Source organism: Rattus norvegicus, chromosome 2 (genome assembly GCF_021556685.1).
Source record: "Rattus norvegicus strain SHRSP/BbbUtx chromosome 2, alternate assembly SHRSP_T2T, whole genome shotgun sequence".
NCBI lineage: Eukaryota > Metazoa > Chordata > Mammalia > Rodentia > Muridae > Rattus > Rattus norvegicus.
Genome location: NC_141535.1, coordinates 59,963,766 through 59,978,564, shown reverse-complemented (window position 1 = coordinate 59,978,564; position 14,799 = coordinate 59,963,766). Strand labels below are relative to the sequence as shown.

The 14,799-nt window shown below is 38.4% G+C and overlaps 1 protein-coding gene across 2 annotated transcripts in view; it reads right to left on the bottom strand.

The window, feature by feature from the left end:
- Nucleotides 1-14,799, bottom strand: part of Lmbrd2 (LMBR1 domain containing 2) — a 69,595-nt gene that overhangs the window by 39,475 nt on the left and 15,321 nt on the right. For both annotated transcript variants that reach the window (NM_001109177.1, XM_087630216.1), the window contains 2 exon segments: nt 5,884-6,094; nt 6,926-7,093. In NM_001109177.1, coding sequence (NP_001102647.1) covers nt 5,884-6,094; nt 6,926-7,093 — 379 coding nt within the window.

Here is a 14,799-nt window from a genome sequence, read left to right as displayed (position 1 = left end):
TTCCGAAGGGATCAAGGGCACTACCAGATCTAGAACAGCAGCCATACTTGCGTCATTCTGGCATCCCACCATGTCCTGAGAAGCTTGAAAAGACTGAACTAAAACGTAACAGATGGCTTTAATTATTTATTATAAACACAATATGTGTGAACTTAGGCAAGGCTTTGGTTTCATATGAAACTTCCTTTCACATGTGTATATAATGTGTTTTGGTCAAATTCATCCTTTATTCAACTACCTCTCCCTTATGCTTTCCACCCCCCACCCCCTCACCCCCAACTTCATAGGTCTTTTGGTTTTTTAACCGACTGAGCACACTTAGTACTTCTGTATGTACAGGGAAATAGAAATATCTGTGGGAGTATATGTAGCCGTTCAGGGATCATATCTTTGAAGCAAACAAGACTCCCTTTATCCCAGTTGCCATGAATTATCAAAACAGCTCCTTGGCTATGGGTGGGACTTGATGGCCCCTCTCCCATTCATGCTGGGGTTCAGGTCAGCTTGATCTTATACATGTAATCGCAGCTGCTGGGAATCCATGTGGACTAATTTCTTTGATGTTGGAAATTTCAAAACAGCATAGCATTCATGTTATGTCATGACCATTGCTCACTGTTTAATTCAGTTCTATACTGAGAGATTAAAAAGATATGGATTGGGTTTGGTGAAAACAAGTATGTGAACTATAAAGTTAGAGAAACTAGGAAAGACGATCTGAGACAAGAATCCCTCCACTGAAGGTTCTGTGAAAATGCAAAATCATTTGAAAATAGAGTGTGAACTATGAATGCTACTAAAGGGGTTTCCTACTCCAGAAGAATAGTCTACAGACAGAAACCACATCAGCTATGGTCCATCTTGACCTGGCAGCAGAAGGTGCCTGTCCCATCCTCATGGTAAAGGTTTTATAGGCATGAAGGATGAGAGAGTGAGGGAGTCCCAGAAGCTTGTGCATAGCTTCCAGAAGGCTACTGAGGACAGGCAGTATACAGCAGGGTCAGATTCTCTGTAAGAAGGCCCTGCGGGGCCACTCGTATAAAACAGTAAAGGTGAAGCCTAAGTTGAAATGGAGACTCAAGGATGTTGGAGATGCTAGGGCCATGGGAGGTCTAGCATTAGCATATACCAGATAACTCCAAGTATGTTACAAATGACAGAGCTGAAAGAGAGAGGTTACACAATATCTTTGGGGCCCAGATAATTCTATTATGAACCCCAGATGCCTGACATAGAATTACAGGATTTAGTATGTTCCTGCTGGGTTATGTATTGCTTTAATATAAACTTTCCTTACTATGTCCTTTTGGGGTATGACTGTTTAGTCTGCGCCATCATGTGTTAGAAGTATATACTTCTTTTAGGCTGTACAGGGACTCACATTTAAGAGATTGCTCAAGACTCAGAAGAGACTCTGAAGTTACCATTTTGAACAATGCTGGAACTGTTAAAGACTCTACATCTTTATATATTTATTTTATATTTTATATATGAAGTATTTATGTTTAAATATAAAGACTATAAAGACAATGCATTTTGCATTATGAGATGATCATGAACTCATGGGGATGAGGAGCAGAAGGTTATAGCTTAAAAGTGGTATGTCTGGAATCACATTGACAAGGGTAGATTCGTGATGGGTAAACTTATATTGATTGTCAACTTGATAAGATCTGTATGACTTTGGAGACAGATCTGTGAGAATGACCTTGTAGACAGATCTTTGAGCGTGTCTGTGAAGGATTTTCCATACTATTAACTTTATCTGAACAAACAGGAGAAAGTAGGCTGAGCAGCAATAATTCTTGCTTTGTCTCCCAACAGTAGACCTAGCACCCTAACACTCCTGTTACCATGGCTCCCTTGCCATGATCCACTATCCCTTCAAACTGTAATCCCAGATAATCTCATCTTTCTGTAAGCTGTTTTTGTCAGTTGTTTTGTCACAGCAATAAAAACAGTAAGCAACGTAACAAGGTATTGTTAACTTCACTGACGAAGGTCTGGTAATAGTAAGTGTTTTAATGACTACTACAAGGCATAAAGAGGGATAAGGAAAGCCCAGTGGGTAAAAAACATGAGGATCTCAGTTCATATCCCCAGAACCCAGGAAGAAAGCCAGGGAGAAAGGTTCTTGTAATCCTAGAACTAGAGAAGTGGAGAAGGGGGACACCCTGAAGCTCACTGGCCAGCCATGCTTCAGGTTCAGAGAGAGACTCTATCTCTAAGAATAAAGGTTGACATCATAAAGGTGACATCAATCAACAAAGAATATGCAGTACCAAGTAAACCACACAGAGAAAGGGGAGGGAAAAGACAAGAGTGGGTTAAGAACAAAGTCTTAGAATTAGTATTTCCCAGGAATCACAATATCCTAAAATATCTGTGAATTAAAATGGTGGAGTCACTGTTCTATAAGCAGCAGTAGGAGGAAGAAAAGGAAGAAGAAGGAGGAAGAGAGGGAGAAAGAGAAGGAGAAGGCCCTGCATGCCACACTCTGAGAATAAAGAGAACAAAAGGAATTTTAAAAGAACATTTGGAGTGTTAAAGAATAGCTTGAAGTGATAGAGAAACTATATGATATAATAAAAAAAAATGAAAAATGTATATACCAGTCACTTTAATATGTGAAACTTTCTTGTTAGCAAACAGAAAAAATAAGAATTTAAAATAGAACTGGCCTACAAATATTGTGAATTTCAAATGAGTTTTATAAAATTAAAAATATTTATATTATTAATAAAGTAAGATCATAGCAAAACCAACATCATATACAATAAAAAGTGATCTATTTGGAGAGTAACTTTCCGGTAACCATGAAAATCTAGTATCTGCATACTTTGAAAAATTGATACCAATAACACTGTTCTTGTAAGAGACTCAGCTTATTGAGGAAAACAGACAATTAAAGAAAAAAGATATAGAAATGCTATAAAAGCAAAGCACAGGACATTCTGGATGACTACAGTTTAGTTTAGGAGTCTTTCTGATGAACTGGTCATTTAAGTGAAACAAAATAAAATGAGTAAGACTCAGTCAGCTGAAAGAAAAACAAGAATATTCCAAAGAGGGACAAGGACAGTGAGTACAAGTCTCCAGACAGAGATGAACACACTGTGTTAGAGAAAAAGAACTGCATGACTACAGAAAAAAATTACAATAAAAGCCTAGTTCTCATGTGATCTAAGAGATAATACTCAAAACCTCTCAGAAATCTAACTAGCAATTAATTCTCAGCTATGTTCACTCTAAAACCATGACTGGCAAAACTTCATTTTGTTTTCCTTTTTAGAGTTTTGACTTACTTTATTTTTTTAATTTTTGAGGCAGATTTCCCTATATAGTTCAAGCTGGACTTGAATTTGCTACATAGCTCAGGCTGGCTTGATCACACTTGTGTTTTCAAAGGTCACTCTGGATGCCATTACATTGTAATTCTTCCATTTATAAGTTGCTTTAATGTTTGTAATTGGCATACATTTATTTACTTCAAAAATTAACTATATAATCTGACCATATATAAAATGTTTTTCTTAAAATTATTTAGCTACATTAAATAAAAGCATGAACTGAAACAGTTAACTTTTTATATTTGCTATATATATCTGTTATAAATTCATGGTTTACTCAACAGTTAATTTTTATAGTTTGGGAGGAGCTAAAGTATTAGCTTGTTTAGGAGGTCAATGTTTTACTACTAAACTGGTATTTGATTAGGATCTTGTTAGCTATCAACAGTCTAGCAATTCTTCAAATCCCTATTCAATTGTATTTTTCTGATCGCTCTCCAGATATTTTGAAGCTTCTCCATATCCAGCACTTCAAGAATATCACCCATTTTTATCATATACCATAAGGGAATTATGGTCTTCTATTCTAGACAGTTAAGACAGACATGAGCATTCTGCTAGCTATGTAAGATAGTTAATTTTTCACAACATCCATTAAAAAAGAGTGCTGTCAACCAGACATGGTGGTTCAGGCCTGTTATCTTATACTGGACTATAGAGGGAAATAGCAAGATCCTGTCTCAAATGAAAACATAAGGGGGTTGGAGAAGGAGGGAGAGGAGGAGGAGGAGGAGGGGGAAGAAGAAGAGGAGGAGGGAGGAAGAGGAGGAGGGAGGGAAGCAGGGAGGGAAGGGGAGGAAAAGGGGAAATAGGAAGGAATAAGGTGAGGAGAAGGGAATGAAAGGAAAGGGAGGAAGGGGAAAAGGATGCCTTCTTTTTTATATGTGACTTTTTTCATAAAGAAATGTTTAAATTCTACCACTTTCAACATATGAATAGAATGCTGTAGTACTACACAAGGTACAAATATCAAGTTTCAATTTTCATGTCTTATTCCTAAGGGTTCATATCCAATAACAGAGCATCTCTCTATTTCATTCAGACATTCTTGGTTCATCTGGGCTGGCCCAGTGCATCAAGCCTGTAATCCCACAGCTACTCAGGAGGCTGAGGCAGCTAGATCACAAATATAAAGGGAGATCACAGTCTAGGCACCTTCGAGAGACCTGTCACTATCTCAGATAAGTAGATAGAACATGGATGGATGGACGGATAGATAGATGGACAGATGGATGGACAAATGGATGGATGGACATACAAAAAGTAATGAAGAGGCTGGGGATATAGTACATGGGTATGCAACCAAACAGACAGACAGACAAAAAGTAATGAAGAGGCTGGGGATATAGTACACAGGTATGCAACCAAGTGTATGTGATATACTCACTTCAATCCCTAGTACTGTAAGAAAGCAAATACATCTGACATCTATTTGTTGCAGAAACAGTAAATGAACTAGCAAAACCAAATTCTTCAATTCTGTAAAAATTTAATTTAATGCCAACTTTTGGGCAGAACACTAACAAATAAAAATTACTTTCATCAAATGCAAATGTTTAATCAAGTATAAATCTTCAAAAGTTAAAGTTTTTTTCAGAAGTTTCAAATTATGAGTCTACCAAATAAATATAAAAGTTTTCATTATGGCTCACAGAAGATAGAAACGTTGATGCTTTGTTCTCAGATTTTTAGCTTCTAAATCTATGAGGCAATACAGCTGCATGAGCCACCCAGTTTGTTGTACTTTTATTATAGCAGCCCCATGTGGCTAATGTAACAGGCTTCCAGAGGAATGCTAATTTCTTAAGGCCTGAAAATGGAGTGAGTTGAGAACAAAAGGTTCAGGGACAGAAAAGACAAAAGGATAATAGTTAAGAATTGGGGGTCACCAAATTAAAGGAAATCCAGTATCCTACCACCTGTTCTCAGACTGACACACAAGCTTGCTCTCACTCATTCATGTAGAGTCTACAGCTGCCTTCAGACCACAATGGCCAAGCAAGCATAACAGAGGCCACATGGCAACAAAGCCTCAGACATTTACCATCTGGAGCTTCATAGTTTTAAAAGGGTCATGGTTGCTGTTAAAGTGTGAACTAAAATTAAATTCCCTGGTTCTCCTTATTAGCTGTGTGTACATAAGCAAGTTATTTAAACTACCAATACTTCATTTTCTTCATTATAAAATGGGAATTTAAAAAAATCTCTTTTGTAAGGTTGTAAGAATTAAATAAAGTTGAGTCTTGAGAAATTAGTTTGAACTGTGTAAGTCAACTTATATGCATTTTTTGAGATCTCCAAAACTCACAAAGGATCATTACAACATAGAAATGTTGAACAACTTTCAAATTAGGTGTTATTGATGAATAAAAGATATGTAAATGATGGCCTATTTTAGAATTTATTATCATAAAATAGACATCTATCACAAAAAGTAAAATGGAACAAAACTCACTGACAGAACATGGCACATGAGAGAACAGTCAACAGAGACAGTTATAAATCAGAACTGCTTTTGTAGGATTAAACTTACCTCCATTACATCCTCCAAATTTTCTTCTGCGTCTGCTTTCTCTGTCATCAGTTTGGCTGCCTTAAAATAAGTCTTCATAAGAAGATAACCCCTTTTGGCTCCATTCCAGTATGACCTAGGAATTTCCACCAAGCCATACCCCAATAATAACACGAGGAGAAACAGACCCCATGTGTTGGCAGCAGCTATTCCAATAGTCTGAAGTTGGTTCCTAAGAAATAGAAAATATAAACAGATAGCTGATGTCAATATGGTTTCATATAAAAATATAAGACTAACTAGTAGTAAATAAAATTTCAGAAAACTGTCAGGATAAGCAGGATTTTATATGAAGAAATTTTCACCTCTTTCCAGACACAGCAGATAATCTATACATTTGAATGGAAAGACAGAGTATGACCGTAAAAATAGACTTCAATATGGGAAACACTGTTTCTATTATGGTTAAAACTAGAACATAGGATAATTCATAGAAAACACTCATATATTTCCTCCACAGAACACACTTTTCACTAGGTACTTCCTTAATCAAGATTAACTATGAGACCCCGGTAAACAGTTAAACTAACTTGTGTTATGGTTTACCTACACTAACAATGAGACCTAACTCTACTATTCTATACATAAATTTGGGAGTAATATACATATATTAGAAATTATAAACACAAAATGAATTTTAATTTATTGAAATACTTGAGTTTAAAGTAGTATTAAGGAAAACTATGCTCTCAAACTAAAACAAAGCAAAAAGAAAAAAATTGTAAGTTCTAGTGGAGGAAAATTCATTTTTAATCATTTATAAAATTTAAAATGCTATAAAAAACTGTTGTTCACTATATCATTATTAGTCAAAACATTAACCCACCACCTAATAGTTATATGTAAAGATGTCAGCTTGGATTTTCTTTCTCAATAATGTGCACTATTCAGATACTCTTTGAGGGTATCTGTAAGACATACAATGTGGTATATGTTTGCTTACTTGTATCAGTTGAAACAGTACAAACACATACAGCAATGTTACAAAGACTGTTTTTCTTACCATTCTAAATGCAAACGTGGGTTTACAGCTACATAAATTAGAAATGCTCCAAATATCAGTAAGTAAGTGCCATAGTAGATTGCATTCTCAATCAGGGCTGTTTTTATCTTTCCGGTGATGGAAAAACCTCCAGATCTTGCATATGATTGCATGAAAGGTAACAGAATCCTGGTTGAATGAAAAATATATGATCAAAAACTCAATTGTGTAACTGTTTAATCTAAAATACCAAAAAAAAAAAAAAAACAAATCTCAATGTATAATTCTCTCCAACAAATGTTTTATGAGTAAGTACATGATAATAACTATGATAAATGATCAGTTTTTAATACTTAGTTTTGGGAAAATTCAGAGATCCTAAAGCAGGAGACAGCAAAGGAGACTGCAGTGACACGCAGACCTGAACAGCAGAGTGACTTCACATCCTCTAACAGGTCTAAAAATAGGCCTTAGAGGCACATGAGAGGCCGGAGCTGTGGTACAATTGTAATCTTAGCACTTGGAAGACTGAGGCAGGAAGACTGCTGACTCTGAGGGCAGCCTTGGCTACATAGACCCAGATTCAAAAACAAAGACATAAATAACAACATTACTCCTTTAGGGTGACTTTGGACTAGATACAGAGAATAAGAAAACATTGATTTTGTTTTTAAAAAGCACAGGATTTCAAGAGCACACTTATACTCTTCCTGCCCCAGCTTCAAATGCCAGCTAAAGGCTCAGGTCACCTTGCAATGTCTGGTTTCCTAAGGCTTCGGCCTAGAAAACTGAAAGCAAACAAAAATGCAAATATTTGGGAAGGTTAAAGGTAGTGGTCCAGTTGAAAGCAGGGCAAGTGTGGTGGTTTGAATAAGAATGTCCCCAGTAGGCTCATATATTTGAATACTTTGTCATAAGGGAGTGGCACTATTTAAAAGGATTAAGAGGTGTGGCCTTCTTGGAGTAGGTAGTCCGGTTGGAGGAATTGTGTCACTAGGGGGTGGGCTTTGAGGTTTCAAAAGCCCAAGTCAGGCTTAGTGGCTTACTCTCTTCCTGCCAACGAGGGTCGAAGTGTAGAACTATCAACTACTTCTCCATCACCATGTCTGCCTGCCTGCTGCCACACTCCCCACCATGGTGGAAATGAACTAAACTTTACTCTGAACCTGCAAGCTAGCCCTAATTAAAGGCTTTCTCCCATAAGAGTTGCTGTGGTCTTGGGAGTATCTTCACAGCAGTAAAGCACTGACTAAGACAACAAAAGAAGACTGACTGTCAAGGTGATGACTTAAAGTACATAAGAGATCACACGAAATAGCAACAAGAGGACTGAGTAGTTGCTTACAAGCTTCAGAGTTGAGAATGGACTAGAGAGACCATTGACTCTGGAGCTATCAGGATGTCAACAGCAATAAAATAACATCACTAGATTAGATCTGGAGAAGCAAGTACATCAAGTACAAAGAAGGCAACTGAGACTGGCCTCTGAGAAACATCAACTTTTAGGGAGACGCAGGGAAAGAGGAGGCAAAACCAGTGAAGGAGAGTAAGACAGAGCAGTAAAGACGCATGGAGAAAACCAAGGAGTGTACAGAGCAGAGACAAGAAGAAAGTGTTTGACAGTGGAGGACAGAAAACCGTAAAATAAATGCTGTCAGAGTCAAGCACATGAAGGGTTTGTATGTGTGAGTGGATGCTGGAGTGTTCTGGAAAATGGTACTATGGACTAAGGAAGGAACAAATTAACTGAGTAAATGAAGATCACAAATGGAGTTTATTTAAGAGGTGTATTATAAACTATGGTAAATACATGAAGTAGATGTCTCTCAGAAATGAAAAACAGTAACAAAACAAGGATATGTACAAAATTGTATAGATTAAGTCTCCCAAGTGTATGAATAGAGAAAGAGAGGAAGGGAGGGAGGGAGGGAGGTGGGGGGGGAGAGAATGAATCACGCTGCATAAGTCTATGTTTATAAATCTAAGCACAGGCAGAGCGGAAGTGACCACCAACACTGCCCACCCCTGCCCACATCCCTGGCCCAAGAGGAAACTGTATAAGGCCTCTGGGCTCCCGTGGGGGAGGGCCCAGGAGCGGCAGGACCCCTGCCTGAGACACCACCGAAACCTGAAGGAAACAGACCAGATAAACAGTTCTCTGCACCCAAATCCCGTGGGAGGAAGAGCTAAACCTTCAGAGAGGCAGACAAGCCTGGGAAACCAGAAGAGACTGCTCTCTGCACACACATCTCAGACGCCAGAGGAAAAAGCCAAAGACCATCTGGAACCCTGGTGCACTGAAGCTCCCAGAAGGGGCGGCACAGGTCTTCCTGGTTGCTGCCACTGCAGAGAGCCCGTGGGCGGCACCCCACGAGCGAACATGAGCCTCGGGACCACAGGTAAGACCAACTTTTCTGCTGCAAGAAAGCTGCCTGGTGAACTCAAGACACAGGCCCACAGGAACACCTGAAGACCTGTAGAGAGGAAAAACTACACGCCCGAAAGCAGAACACTCTGTCCCCATAACTGACTGAAAGAGAGGAAAACAGGTCTACAGCACTCCTGACACACAGGCTTATAGGACAGTCTAGCCACTGTCAGAAATAGCAGAACAAAGTAACACTAGAGATAATCTGATGGCGAGAGGCAAGCGCAGGAACCCAAGCAACAGAAACCAAGACTACATGGCACCATCGGAGCCCAATTCTCCCATCAAAACAAACATGGAATATCCAAACACACCAGAAAAGCAAGATCTAGTTTCAAAATCATATTTGATCATGATGCTGGAGGATTTCAAGAAAGACGTGAAGAACTCCCTTAGAGAACAAGTGGAAGCCTACAGAGAGGAATCGCAAAAATGCCTGAAAGAATTCCAGGAAAACATAAATAAACAAGTAGAAGCCCATAGAGAGGAGACACAAAAATCCCTGAAAGAATTCCAGGAAAACATAAATGAACAAGTAGAAGCCCATAGAGAGGAGACACAAAAATCCCTGAAAGAAACCAGGAAAACACAATCAAACAGTTGAAGGAATTAAAAATGGAAATAGAAGCAATCAAGAAAGAACACATGGAAACAACCCTGGATATAGAAAACCAAAAGAAGAGACAAGGAGCTGTAGATACAAGCTTCACCAACAGAATACAAGAGATGGAAGAGAGAATCTCAGGAGCAGAAGATTCCATAGAAATCATTGACTCAACTGTCAAAGATAATGGAAAGTGGAAAAAGCTACTGGTCCAAAACATACAGGAAATCCAGGACTCAATGAGAAGATCAAACCTAAGGATTATAGGTATAGAAGAGAGTGAAGACTCCCAGCTCAAAGGACCAGTAAATATCTTCAACAAAATCATAGAAGAAAACTTCCCTAACCTAAAAAAAGAGATACCCATAGACATACAAGAAGCCTACAGAACTCCAAATAGATTGGACCAGAAAAGATACACCTCCCGCCACATAATTGTCAAAACACCAAACGCACAAAATAAAGAAAGAATATTAAAAGCAGTAAGGGAAAAAGGTCAAGTAACATATAAAGGCAGACCTATCAGAATCACACCAGACTTCTCGCCAGAAACTATGAAGGCCAGAAGATCCTGGACTGATGTCATACAGACGCTAAGAGAACACAAATGCCAGCCCAAGTTACTGTATCCAGCAAAAATCTCAATTAACATTGATGGAGAAACCAAGATATTCCATGACAAAACCAAATCTACACAATATCTTTCTACAAATCCAGGACTACAAAGGATAATAAATGGTAAGGCCCAACATAAGGAGGCAAGCTATACCCTAGAAGAAGCAAGAAACTAATCGTCTTGGCAACAAAACAAAGAGAATGAAAGCACACAAACATAACCTCACATCCAAATATGAATATAACGGGAAGCAATAATCACTATTCCTTAATATCTCTCAATATCAATGGCCCCAACTCCCCAATAAAAAGACATAGATTAACAAACTGGATACGCAACAAGGACCCTGCATTCTGCTGCCTACAGGAAACACACCTCAGAGACAAAGACAGACACTACCTCAGAGTGAAAGGCTGGAAAACAACTTTCCAAGCAAATAGTCAGAAGAAGCAAGCTGGAGTAGCCATTCTAATATCAAATAAAATCAATTTTCAACTAAAATTCATCAAAAAATATAAGGAAGGACACTTCATATTCATCAAAGGAAAAATCCACCAAGATGAACTCTCAATCCTAAATATCTATGCCCCAAATACAAGGGCACCTACATACGTAAAAGAAACCTTACTAAAGCTCAAAACACACATTGCACCTCACACAATAATAGTGGGAGATTTCAACACCCCACTCTCATCAATGGACAGATCATGGAAACAGAAATTAAACAGTGATGTCGACAGACTAAGAGAAGTCATGAGCCAAATGGACTTAACGGATATTTATAGAACATTCTATCCTAAAGCAAAAGGATACACCTTCTTCTCAGCTCCTCATGGTACTTTCTCCAAAATTGACCATATAATTGGTCAAAAAACGGGCCTCAACAGGTACAGAAAGATAGAAATCATCCCATGCGTACTATCGGACCACCACGGCCTAAAACTGGTCTTCAATAACAATAAGGGAAGAATGCCCACATATACTTGGAAATTGAACAATGCTCTACTCAATGATAACCTGGTCAAGGAAGAAATAAAGAAAGAAATTAAAAACTTTTTAGAATTTAATGAAAATGAAGGTACAACATACCCAAACTTATGGGACACAATGAAAGCTGTGCTAAGAGGAAAACTCATAGCGCTGAGTGCCTGCAGAAAGAAACAGGAAAGAGCATATGTCAGCAGCTTGACAGCACACCTAAAAGCTCTAGAACAAAAAGAAGCAAATACACCCAGGAGGAGTAGAAGGCAGGAAATAATCAAACTCAGACCTGAAATCAACCAAATAGAAACAAAAAGGACCATAGAAAGAATCAACAGAACCAAAAGTTGGTTCTTTGAGAAAATCAACAAGATAAACCCTTAGCCAGACTAACTAGAGGACACAGAGAGTGCGTCCAAATTAACAAAATCAGAAATGAAAAGGGAGACATAACTACAGATTCAGAGGAAATTCAAAAAATCATCAGATCTTACTATAAAAACCTATATTCAACAAAACTTGAAAATCTTCAGGAAATGGACAATTTCCTAGACAGATACCAGGTATCGAAGTTAAATCAGGAACAGATAAACCAGTTAAACAACCCCATAACTCCTAAGGAAATAGAAGCAGTCATTAAAGGTCTCCCAACCAAAAAGAGCCCAGGTCCAGACGGGTTTAGTGCAGAATTCTATCAAACCTTCATAGAAGACCTCATACCAATATTATCCAAACTATTCCACAAAATTGAAACAGATGGAGCCCTACCGAATTCCTTCTACGAAGCCACAATTACTCTTATACCTAAACCACACAAAGACACAACAAAGAAAGAGAACTTCAGACCAATTTCCCTTATGAATATCGACGCAAAAATACTCAATAAAATTCTGGCAAACCGAATTCAAGAGCACATCAAAACAATCATCCACCATGATCAAGTAGGCTTCATCCCAGGCATGCAGGGATGGTTTAATATACGGAAAACCATCAATGTGATCCATTATATAAACAAACTGAAAGAACAGAACCACATGATCATTTCATTAGATGCTGAGAAAGCATTTGACAAAATTCAACACCCCTTCATGATAAAAGTCCTGGAAAGAATAGGAATTCAAGGCCCATACCTAAACATAGTAAAAGCCATATACAGCAAACCAGTTGCTAACATTAAACTAAATGGAGAGAAACTTGAAGCAATCCCACTAAAATCAGGGACTAGACAAGGCTGCCCACTCTCTCCCTACTTATTCAATATAGTTCTTGAAGTTCTAGCCAGAGCAATCAGACAACAAAAGGAGATCAAGGGGATACAGATCGGAAAAGAAGAGGTCAAAATATCACTATTTGCAGATGACATGATAGTATATTTAAGTGATCCCAAAAGTTCCACCAGAGAACTACTAAAGCTGATAAACAACTTCAGCAAAGTGGCTGGGTATAAAATTAACTCAAATAAATCAGTTGCCTTCCTCTATACAAAAGAGAAACAAGCCGAGAAAGAAATTAGGGAAACGACACCCTTCATAATAGACCCAAATAATATAAAGTACCTCGGTGTGACTTTAACCAAGCAAGTAAAAGATCTGTACAATAAGAACTTCAAGACACTGAGGAAAGAAATTGAAGAAGACCTCAGAAGATGGAAAGACCTCCCATGCTCATGGATTGGCAGGATTAATATAGTAAAAATGGCCATTTTACCAAAAGCAATCTACAGATTCAATGCAATCCCCATCAAAATACCAATCCAATTCTTCAAAGAGTTAGACAGAACAATTTGCAAATTCATCTGGAATAACAAAAAACCCAGGATAGCTAAAGCTATCCTCAACAATAAAAGGACTTCAGGGGGAATCACTATCCCTGAACTCAAGCAGTATTACAGAGCAATAGTGATAAAAACTGCATGGTATTGGTACAGAGACAGACAGATAGACCAATGGAATAGAATTGAAGACCCAGAAATGAACCCACACACCTATGGTCACTTGATTTTTGACAAAGGAGCCAAAACCATCCAATGGAAAAAAGATAGCATTTTCAGCAAATGGTGCTGGTTCAACTGGAGGGCAACATGTAGAAGAATGCAGATCGATCCATCCTTATCACCCTGTACAAAGCTTAAGTCCAAGTGGATCAAGGACCTCCACATCAAACCAGACACACTCAAACTAATAGAAGAAAAACTAGGGAAGCATCTGGAACACATGGGCACTGGAAAAAATTTCCTGAACAAAACACCAATGGCTTATGCTCTAAGATCAAGAATCGACAAATGGGATCTCATAAAACTGCAAAGCTTCTGTAAGGCAAAGGACACTGTGGTTAGGACAAAACGGCAACCAACAGATTGGGAAAAGATCTTTACCAATCCTACAACAGATAGAGGCCTTATTTCCAAAATATACAAAGAACTCAAGAAGTTAGACCGCAGGGAAACAAATAACCCTATTAAAAAATGGGGTTCAGAGCTAAACAAAGAATTCACAGCTGAGGAATGCCGAATGGCTGAGAAACACCTAAAGAAATGTTCAACATCTTTAGTCATAAGGGAAATGCAAATCAAAACAACCCTGAGATTTCACCTCACACCAGTGCGATTGGCTAAGATCAAAAACTCAGGTGACAACAGATGCTGGCGAGGATGTGGAGAAAGAGGAACACTCCTCCATTGTTGGTGGGGTTGCAGACTGGTAAAACCATTCTGGAAATCAGTCTGGAGGTTCCTCAGAAAATTGGACATTGAACTGCCTGAGGATCCAGCTATACCTCTCTTGGGCATATACCCAAAAGATGCCTCAACATATAAAAGAGACACGTGCTCCATTATGTTCATCGCAGCCTTATTTATAATAGCCAGAAAATGGAAAGAACCCAGATGCCCTTCAACAGAGGAATGGATACGGAAAATGTGGTACATCTACACAATGGAATATTACTCAGCTATCAAAAACAACGAGTTTATGAAATTCGTAGGCAAATGGTTGGAACTGGAAAATATCATCCTGAGTGAGCTAACCCAATCACAGAAAGACATACATGGTATGCACTCATTGATAAGTGGCTATTAGCCCAAATGCTTGAATTACCCTAGATCCCTAGAACAAACGAAACTCAAGACGGATGATCAAAATGTGAATGCTTCACTCCTTCTTTAAATGAGGAAAAAGAATACCCTTGGCAGGGAAGGGAGAGGCAAAGATTAAAACAGAGACTGAAGGAACACCCATTCAGAGCCTGCCCCACATGTGGCCCATACA